Source organism: Lygodium microphyllum, chromosome 12, assembly GCF_053477565.2.
Source record: "Lygodium microphyllum isolate KBCC chromosome 12, Lygodium_microphyllum_v1.1.10, whole genome shotgun sequence".
Lineage (NCBI taxonomy): Eukaryota > Viridiplantae > Streptophyta > Polypodiopsida > Schizaeales > Lygodiaceae > Lygodium > Lygodium microphyllum.
This window is the reverse complement of record NC_141146.1, coordinates 137,514,725-137,525,192: the sequence shown is the minus strand read 5'-3', so window position 1 is coordinate 137,525,192 and position 10,468 is coordinate 137,514,725. Positions and strand designations below refer to the sequence as shown.

At 42.2% G+C, this 10,468-nt stretch overlaps 1 protein-coding gene across 6 annotated transcripts; it reads left to right on the top strand.

Annotated features, from left to right (window-relative positions):
- Positions 1-4,057: 4,057 nt before the first annotated feature.
- On the top strand, positions 4,058-8,214 carry LOC148028335 (pentatricopeptide repeat-containing protein At3g53360, mitochondrial-like). Of its 6 annotated transcripts, XM_087690145.1 has the most exons (4): positions 4,058-4,313; positions 4,401-4,895; positions 5,178-5,257; positions 5,365-8,214. In XM_087690145.1, exons 2-4 carry the CDS (start codon positions 4,884-4,886, stop codon positions 7,154-7,156), a joined length of 1,884 nt encoding a protein of 627 aa, XP_087546271.1. In that variant the 5' UTR covers positions 4,058-4,313; positions 4,401-4,883; the 3' UTR covers positions 7,157-8,214. The 6 variants fall into 6 exon arrangements, with proteins under 6 accessions (XP_087546271.1, XP_087546272.1, XP_087546269.1 ...); XM_087690146.1 differs by lacking the exon at positions 4,401-4,895; XM_087690143.1 differs by having other exon boundaries at positions 5,178-8,214.
- The last annotated feature ends 2,254 nt before the right edge of the window (positions 8,215-10,468 follow it).

Below are 10,468 nucleotides of genomic sequence, written 5' to 3'. Positions count from 1 at the left end.
AATGCATGCTTTTGAGGTTCCATACGGAGTTGGAAACTCACAAAGAGGGGAGAAAATGGGTAGATTGATGTTGCATGGCCATATAATAGTGTCTTAAATAATTGGTTGGGGTGTTAGATACTTATTGTAAAATTATGGTAGTAGAAAGTTGTGAGATAGGATACAAGCTTTGACATTAGATGGACACATCCTTCAAATTTTATGATAGAAATCATACTTTGGGAGGTGTGAGGAGTCAAGACACGCAGAATTTAGTGTGAAAATACACCGGTGAGCATGATAACCAACCATATGTCCATGGGCCTATGCATTATTGTAAAAGTGACAAAATAATAGGTTGGTATCTTTTATGAATGTAAGTTGAAGATTGTTGTGTAATTATCATGCCCACATACTAGATTAAGTGTAGAAATATACATAAATTGGTCTTATGGCAAGTACAAAAATTTATACCTAGATTTAGAAAATGACCATATATCTAACATAGTCATTAGTATATCTAACCATATATCGATGATACTATTCTTTAATTAAAGAGATGTTGAGATTGCAGTAATCAAGTGCATAAACAAATAATGTAAGCATACCCATATGTGTGTACTACGTGTGAGATTATCTAAAAATAAATTTCATGGAAAATAGTAGGTGTTACAAGGGCTTATATTGGAAGATGATAGCATTGATAGTAATCCTAGCATGGTCTTGATCCTTAACTGCATAGTGCAGCAAGGTGGTGCTTGAGGATGGTGGCAAAACAAAATGGTGGAACCAATGGACAGTGGCAAAAAGGAGAGGCAACATCAAACATAGCATTGCAAACTGACACAAACTAATGTGCAGCAATTGGCTAGGTGAAGGTAGAAGACTGGTTTGGGGAGGAAATTGACATCATCAATCTATACGACTTTAATGAGCCAATGTTAAGGAAGAGCTAATGGAAGATGCTTAGTGAGCTTAATACAAATAAAGCCTTGATAGGGGGCATTTAAATATGGTCACCACTCTGTAGGATGCTTCTACTAAATCTTTGATATGTGGGGAAGAGTTGGACTAGTGGGATGAAGCAGTAGACCAGCTATAGTTGTTGGAGATTAAGGACTACTTGTAGGAGGAAGAAGTTTTGCTTTCCTTTCATTCTCTTAGTAGCCCAATATATTGGGTCTACTTGGATAGGTGGTACACAACTAGGAATAGTGATTGGTTGCTTCACCTCCTTGCATTGCTAACATTTAATACTTTTGATCCTTGTAGGAACCATGGGCAGTGCAATGTGGCTAGTTGGCAATCAGAGGCATTTTAAGCACACTAAATTTGAATACATAATTAAGAGGGACTATCCATGTAAAGAGGGAGGACATTGCAATGAGAAAGGAAGACTTGTGGGATCATTTTGTATGCATAACCTAGAAATGCATCCAACTTTAGGGTATTTGGTTATGTCCTATGTCCTAGGGAGAAAAAGGAGCTTGACTAGGTAGAGGGGGTCATGGGGACCTTGGTGAAAAAGGCTAGGGATGGAAGATTGGAAGGATGGGAACTAGGAGTGATGCATAAGAAGCAATTGATCAACCAGGGGCATTTCAAGCATACTAATTTTTGAATACATGATTAAGGGGCCTATCCACATAATGAGGGAGGACATTGACATAAGAGAGGAATGTTTGTGGGATCATTTTGTACACACAACTCAATAATGCATCCAACTTTAGGGTACTTGGTTATGTCCTAGGGAGGAAAAGAGCTTGGCTGGGCAGAGGGGGTCATGGAGACCTTGGAGGAAAGGGATAGGGATGGAAGATTGGCAAGATGGGAAGTAGGATTGATGCATAAGGCAAAATTGATCAAGCAAGCAGCCTTGATTCATGAGTAGGAGAAAATGTGCCTCTTATTTGATAGAAGGTTGGTATGGGATCTATAGTGTGCAACTCAATGGAGTTGATTAAAAGTCTAAGAAGACGATGTCTAGGGCATGACTGTGAACTTTTAGTAGTTATAGGGGTCTATTTGGATTGCTTCCCTTCTTTGTACGGTTGCATAGGGAAATTTGAACAACATGCTATTAATACTATCCTAACTTTGGTGAATAGGGTAGTCATGAAAGTTGAAAACGACAACTTGGCATGTAGGTTATTACTTCATGTCTAGCAAGATATCAAAGATTGTGTGACTAAATTGATCAATATCTACCAATCCACTTGTTCTTAAACCCCCCCCCCCCCCCCCCCCCCCCTTCATGGCCTAAAAGCATAATCTCATTGGTTCCTAAGTATCATCAATGCACGATGTAGTTCATTAAGTCATCTATGCTTTGTGGTGGCTACTCACCCCTTGTTTTGTTTGATTGACAAGATCTCTAGAGTAGGGCAGATTGAAGGACTTAAGCTCAAGGCCAAAGAATTGGTTGACTAAGGATTTGCCGACAACCTACTCATGATGGTCAAAAGAACTAAAAAGGATATGGAGGAAGCCATGTGGGTATTGGATTTGTATGAAAAAGTAACCAGTTTTAGAATAAAATCGTTGAAGTCTTGTCTTTTCATAGTGTGACAAAGGAGGATCTTACGGAATTAGGTTGGCCAAGCAGAGTAGTTAATAAAGGTCCAGTCTTTAGATATTTAGGGTTTGTAGTAGGGATTGAGGCTAGCGAAGCAGCCAAATCTAAAAAGGTTTGGGACAAACTAAGTAGAAAGATACAATGTTAGAAATCAACAATATGGCTATTCATGTTGGGTTGAGAATCTTGGAAGGTTCCATATACTCCATGTTACAATTTTACCGACCTATCTTGAGATGGACTCAGACATTGCAAAAAGCATGGGCCTCTTTGGTTTGGAACTTTATTTTGGGCAAGCATGGTAGAGCTATGTACTTAGCACCAATTGAGATGGAGTGCCTTAAGGAGCGATCAAGTGGATGACTTTAACTTATGAAGGTGGATTTTGGCACCCCTTGGTCAATAATGATGGTGGAGATATCTTGGCACAACTGACAATAGGAGATTGTCACAAATGGGGTCTTCAAAAGGACAAGATTCTAATTCTCAGTCTATGTTCGTAGTGCAAGCTAAAGGGTTGGTGTTTGATCTATTATCAAAATTAGAAGAAGCTCTTATTGAAAGCATATGGGGAACCTATATGCTAAGGACCAACTAGTGTGCAAATGTGTTTTGGACATGGGATTCGAAACCTCCCCCTAGCTATGGCATTAGGAAGAAGAGGTCTAGCCTTGGCAAGGAAAGTTATTTACAGAATTTCCCACTAATTGGATGACCATGGGGGAATCTTGGACCTACACAAGGGGGTTGAAAGATGGAGCCTATCCAAGGCTTATTAGCAAGCTTGGAGTTAATTGACTCTAATAGAGTGATTAGCGTGTCAAATGGTGCTATTCTTAATAGGTGTCTAGATAGACTATGTTTGAAGATGGGGGGCAAATGTATGACATCATTGTTTGCATATAATATCAAATCTTGGAGGGTGTCAAAACTTGCATGGTTAGAAAGTTGCTCTACATAAAGCAAGTGGAGATTGAAAGGGTGAAAAGGCTTGGTGATTGAATGGAGATGTAGGAGGATAGACTAAAGGCAATATTAAAGAACTTGTGGGTTCTCAAATTGCTGTTCTAGGGTAGAGTCTTCATTTGGCACATAGTTATGGGAGTCGTCATTACAACTAGTAAGCTCGAGGGAAGAGGGATATCGAAAGATACTTGCAGCTATGGAGAGGAGGAATTAATGAGTCATCTATCTAGAACGGATACATTGCCCTTTAAATGTGTTCTTAGAAAGGCTTAAGCTATTGGCTTTTCACACAATTAGGGTCGTTACATTGAAAGCCATTTGGGAAACTAGGAATCAAAGGGTATTTGAGGGTTCATGTGATGGGGACATGTGGCCAAAAGTGGGCCTCGAAGGTGTGGTGGTTTTGCTCGAGTCTTCTTTGTCACACTGGGTCTTTAGGTCCATGACAAACATACATCAAATCAACCCGTGTGAGCTGGTGCAGTTCAAAATATGGGAGTGTGGTACATTGCAACTTCAACTTCACAAAAAATAGAACTCTAGGTTGTCGATGAAGTACCTCTCGAAATGGTGATACTAGATCGCCTCAAGCAAGTTCATTTGGTGTGGAGGAAATCTCACTCACTCATAATGTAAGGCGTGAAGTTATTAGTACAAATCTATCTATTAGCATCTAAATTCTTAGCATACAACGCTACAGCGGACGCTGCTGAGCTATGGCGTCCGTCGAGCTGCACGCACTCTCAGATTACGCTCCCGCATTGCTTCTCTCCACCGAGGCTTCAAAGGGAAGGTTAGTTCTCGCCTTCTCCTTTGTTCTTCCGAAATACGCTGCAGCAAGCATGGTCTGGACTTCCATGCCTGCCCGTCTGATCTTCAGGGTAGCATGGAAACGGAGAAGGCGAGGACCTGCCAGTGCCTGCAATGGTCTGAATCATCAAAGCCTTGAGTTACATACTCTGGGGACTACAAAGGAGGACAATCATAATTCTGGTTAATTTTTCCTTGTCTCTCGTCGTCAGCGTGGTCTTGGCAGGGTCTTTCTGCTCAAACCTAGCTCAGCTCATGTTTTCACCCAAGCTGTCCCCATGTGTGGCACGATCCCAGAGCAACGGAGTGGTGCCCTGTATAGCTTCCTGTGCTTCAACATTATTGTATTGCGCGAATGAGAGAGCCATAACAGAAGGAAGGACTGTCCATGATCACATTGTGAGAATGAAATATGATGAGGATGTGTCTCTATCCAAGCTTCTCATTCACATGTATGGAAAGTGGTGTAGTCTCCAAGAAGCGCAGGCTGTGTTCAGGAAAATGCCACAGTATGATGCGGATGCTTGGAATTCCATGATCACGGCATGTAGTCATGCTAGACAAGGTATTAAAGCCTTGCAGTTTCTGCAATGCATGCAGCAGGAAGCTGTGGCACCCACCAACTTCACATATATCACCCTTCTTTCTGCATGTGCCAAAGAATGTCTTCTTGTTGAAGGCAAGAGATTGCATTCTTGCTCCTTTGGAAGCAGCTTAACTTCTGATGTGTTAGTTTCTAATACTATTGTAAATTTGTATGTTAAATGTGGCAACTTGGATGATGCTTGCCAAATGTTTGAAAGTATGCCTGAAAGGGATGTGGTTTCATGGAATATTATGCTTGCAGCGTACATCCAACTTGAAAAAGGCAATGTTGCCATCCAACTCCTGCAAAACATGCTCAAGGAGTGTTCGATACCAAATAAGGTAACTCTTTCTTGTTTAACCAATGCATGTGCAAATCCAACATCTTTATTTGGTGGCAAGAGGGTACACAACTACATAATGGGAAGTGAATTTGGCCATGATGTCAGTGTTGGAAATGCAGTTATCCACATGTATGCAAATTGTGGAAGCCTACATGATGCTATAGGAGTGTTCCATGGGATGCCTATGCAGAATGTGGTGTCATGGAGGACTTTGATTTCAGCATATGTGCAGCATGAGCTACATAAAGAGGCTGTCCATCTGCTTGAACAAATGCAAGTTGAAGGAGTACTTCCAAACAATGTGACATTTGTCAGTATTCTTTCTGCATGTGCTAGTCAAGCTGATCTAACCAAAGGCAAACAGATACATACTCAGATTGTTTCCAGTGGATTAGATTCAGATATTGAGGTAGGAAATGGTCTCATAAACATGTATGGCAAGTGTGGGGACTTTACGAAAGCAAATATGATCTATGCTGACATGCCCAAACATGATACTATATCTTGTAATTCTTTACTGGCAGCCTTTTCCCAACATGGATATGGAAAGGATGCATTGAAATTATTCAAAGAGATGTGCTTTAATGGCATGATCCTTGATAGGGCAACATATGTAACCATACTTGAAGCATGCACTAAGGAGTTAGCTCTAGATGAAGGCAAGCAAGTGCATGCTTACATTAGAGGTAGTGCTTTTGAGTTAGACCCTATGGTGGCTGGTGCCCTCATTAATATGTATGGCAAGTGTGGCAGTTTTGACAATGCCACAGGTGTTTTTAGCAAACTTACTGAAAAGGATGTGGTTCTGTGGACTTCCTTGATCTCAGCTTATTGCCAACATGGGCATCATGATGTGTGCCTACAGTATTTTCAGCAAATGACGTTGGAGGGAATCATTCCAGATGAATTTGCTTATTCTAATGTATTTTCTGCTTGTCTTGGGCGGGGGGGTTTGGCTAAAGGGATGTGTTTACATGCTTGCATTGTTGGGACTGCATGTGATAAGCAGCTGGGTGTTTGCAATGCCTTGGTAAGTATGTATAGTAAGTGTGGCAGCTTAAATAATGCAGAGTTAATGTTTGATAAAATACCAAAGAAGAATGTAGTTACCTGGACCTCCATGATTTCAGCATACATCCAACATAGGCTGGAAAGGCGGGCCTTGACTGTATTCAGCAGGATGCAGTTAGATGGTGTGATGCCAAATGATGTGACAATTGTCAGTCTTCTGGATGCATGTGCTAACCTAGCTGCTTTAGAAGATGGCAACAAGATATACCATCTCCTATTGAGCAGTGACATAATTCCAGATGCTTTTTTTGTAACAGCTCTCATCAACATGTACAACAAGTGTGGCAGCTTAGAGGATGCAGAACGGATATTTGAGTGCATGGCCAAAGAAACTTCAGCTTCATGGAATTCAATGATCAGTGCTTACTCTCAGCATGGACATGTGACACGGGCTTTGCATCTCTTTCGGTGGATGCAGCTAGAAGGTGTTACACCTGATGAGGTCACCTTCCTAACTGTTCTTTCATCATGCAGCCATGCAGGATTGCTGGATGAGGCTCAAGATTGCTTTGTCTCCATGCACCGAGTTCATGGGCTGATACCAAGCACTGAACATTGTAATTGCATGATTGATCTGTTTGGACGAGCTGCACGGCTGGATGAGATTGAGGTCATACTAAAAGAGTCACCTTCTAAAGCAACTGTGCCAGCATGGATGAGCTTCCTAAATGCTTGCCGCATGTACTTGGATGTGGAGAGAGGAGACCAAGCTGCAAATAACCTGTTTCAGCTTGACCCTCAAAATGATGCAGCCCGCTTGTTACTGTATAACATCTATGCAGCGACTGGTAGGTGGAATGTTTCAGCAACCCTGACGAATAAGTAGAGAGCATTTGTTAAGTGTGTTCAGTTGGGCATCTCTATAAGGACGGAGGGAGGGGGTTTGGTCAGCATGTGACTTTGCCACGAGGTTTGATGCTCTAGGTGGTGACTAAACTTCCTGCTTTGCATCTTTATTCTGCATGCTTATGTTCAGTTATTGCAAATGAGAAATGGGCTACTAATTAACGTAGCTTAGGATCCCGAAGTGCTGTTTCTGAAAGCTTGAGAAGTTGCTTCATTAAAACGAATCTGCTCACTTTCACACAATAACAGGTGATCAGCTCAAACCCCCACCCTACATCCTACATCAAACAAGAACTATCACTCACGGTTATGGCTAAAGAGTAGAGGCTTTACCAGAAAAGAGGTACATGCGTGCACACGGTTATGGCTAAAGAGTAGAGGCTTTACAAGAAAAGAGGTACATGCGTGCACACATTTTAAATGAGGGTATTCTCATTATGAAATGTGCATGATTGTTTCATGTTTTCATATGCTCCAAAAGCCAGGATTTGAAAGGAAATCCAAGAGATCGTGCGGCAGATGTATTGGTAGCCTATGCCAAGTAGTTTCTACATCTGTACCTGTTCAATATGTTTTTTTGGCTACCTTTGCTCCGCTACATATGAGCATTTCAAAATTTATATTCATGCTTCGTAATTCAAGGTTCAAAACATGGTAGTAACTTTAAATATATGCATACTAAGGGAAAATCTGGTTGATTGCACTCGAGATAGAGATAGCTATTACTTTGAGTCATGGGTTCAAACTGTGCACAGAGTTGTGATTGGTCTGCACATGGGTCGGAAACCGAGCTTGAAAGGCTAAACCTCCTTGCTTTCGCAAAGGCTAGAACCCTTACCTCAGTAGAAACATCATGCTGTACCATGCAAATGCCTTGTTTTTGCAGAAATATACTTGGTGTGCTCCCTTAACAGCCACAGAGTAACAAATGATTGACTCCAATATATCTCTTCTAGGCGGAAACTATTAGAGACAAACATCAACTTTTTCTTGAACAGAAATCATGTAACGTATTGAGACAATCGGAGATTGCCCTTGGCACTTGTCACAATCTATCTATACTAAACATTAAGGAGAGGTCGGGTGGGTGTGTGTGTGATGATGGGGGGGGGGGGGCGCGGGGGGTGGGCAGGGGAGGGCTTTGTAACTATACCATGGCATTGCTACCAAAAACGCCTATATAGGGAGTTGTAGTGACTTTGAGCCTTGCTTTCCACTCTACGTGTGATTCCCTATACCTATTGGTGAATCCTCTTATGTGCGGCATCATGAGGGTGTAGACTTGGGATGTGCCTATGTTGTACCGTTTCTTTCGTTGAATAATGCAAGAGTGTACCTTCCTCTCACATGTGAGTGAATGAACGAGTGCAGGTGTATTACACTTGATATTAGAGTAACTCTTGCTCGGAGTAAAGAATTACTCACAGAAGCAGGAGAGATCTAGGGCCCCAAAGAAATCACGTCACGATGTCTCATGTTGTCGCCCATGTTGTATCGACCCCCATTGTGAGGACCCTTCGCGTGACGACCCTCGGCATAGCGACCCTGATACAAGTCAACATTTAAAGATATGACATGGCTTCTATGTAGTACAAACACCATCCGAAGGCGAAATGCGGCTTTCTTGCATCGACAACACCAAAAGTAGAGGCTCGGCTTTCCACGACAACATGGAGGACAACAGAGAGAATGTACCCATCCCAACAGTTGAAGAGAGGAATAAGAGCCGAGGTCAAGAATGGAGAGTAGCTCAAAAGGAGAAAGTAGCCAGCCTAGAGAGGCAATTGGAGATCATGTCAGGCTTGTTGGACTCAATTTGGAGGAACATGCAAATGGAGGAGGAAGCAGAGGAAAAGAGAAGAAAACTAGAAGTGGAGTAGGGTTACAGAGCTAGGAGAGCTTAGGATACAAGGAAAGACAAGGGAGAAGGTAGTTGAAACAGGCTGTAAGATGAAGGACAAGAAGAAAAATAAAAGACAAACCCATAAGAAAGATGAGGCGAGCGAGAGTTCAAAAGACCACAATGGCAAGTTCAAAATGCCCCAACCCACAAAGGAGAGAGAGATAGGTTGATCTTAAAGAAGTCGATTGCGGAAGTTGACAGGTACTTGAAGTATACTAGGATCACTGAAGACAGGAAGGGAGAAGTGGCAACCATCCAATTGGAAGAAGACACTGCTAGTTGGTACCTATTGGAATAGGAGCAAGGACGCACTATCTTTTCGTGGGAAGAACTCCAAGAAGAACTTAAAGACTACTTCATCCCAAAGATGGAGAAATTCAAAGTTAGAGATGAATGGAGAAATCTCAAGCAAACACAAGGAAAGTTGAAGAAGTATGTTAGCAAATACAAGCAGTTGATGTTGTAGCTACCCAACATGGACATTGACACTAAGTTACATAGATTTCTATTTGGCATGCAAGAATGGTCCAGAAGAGACTTGGAGAGATAAGAACCAATCAGTTTAGTCGAGGCCATGAGGGTGGTTGAAAGACTAGTTAACTTAGAAGGGAGAAGAATAGCCCAAGGGAGCAAGACCAGATTCAATATCAACGCCACTAACTCTTGGACCCTAAGGCCCAATATCCCTAGAGGCCCATTCCCGGAGGTGCACGGCCCAGTCTCAAGAATAACCCCAGCAACATCGCAATCCGCCTTGGTACCAAGAGTAGTTGGGGGATTGGGAAATAACCACTACAGACCAACCCTGAGTGTATCATATGGGTCAGCGGAATCAAATACATCATGGTGGAGGCTCCAAGTCTCAACCATAGGGATTAGATGTTTCAAGTGTTGGGGGCCCCACTATCAAAACAAATGCCCCATGGATGTCACAGCCTCATCAAGCGGGTCTAAGGTAGTAGTCACTAGTGCGTATGGAGGAGAGGAGTCACAAGCTCCGCGCATCCAGGAAATCCCCAACGGAAGTGAAGAGAGCTTAGATCACCCAAGGGTGGGAACAATTAGTGCTCTTCCCTAATGCATGATGACTCGCATAGCAACAATCCAATAGCTATACCTCAAAGGTAGAGTGAGCCATCATGGTAGATACATGAGCCACCCATAACTTCATCACCCCAGATTGTGCAACCAAACATAGACTCAAATTGTCCAAGGCCCCAGAAGGACTAACTTTAACCTTTGCACAAGGAGAAGCCAAGGAAGTTAAACAGGTTTTGCAATGCACGTAGAAGCAGGGAAATTGAAGGCCAAACTCAACTTCTTAGTCATTCCCATGGTTGATTTTGAAGTCATTTTAGGCCTTAAGTTCTATGACAAGTATGTCATTGC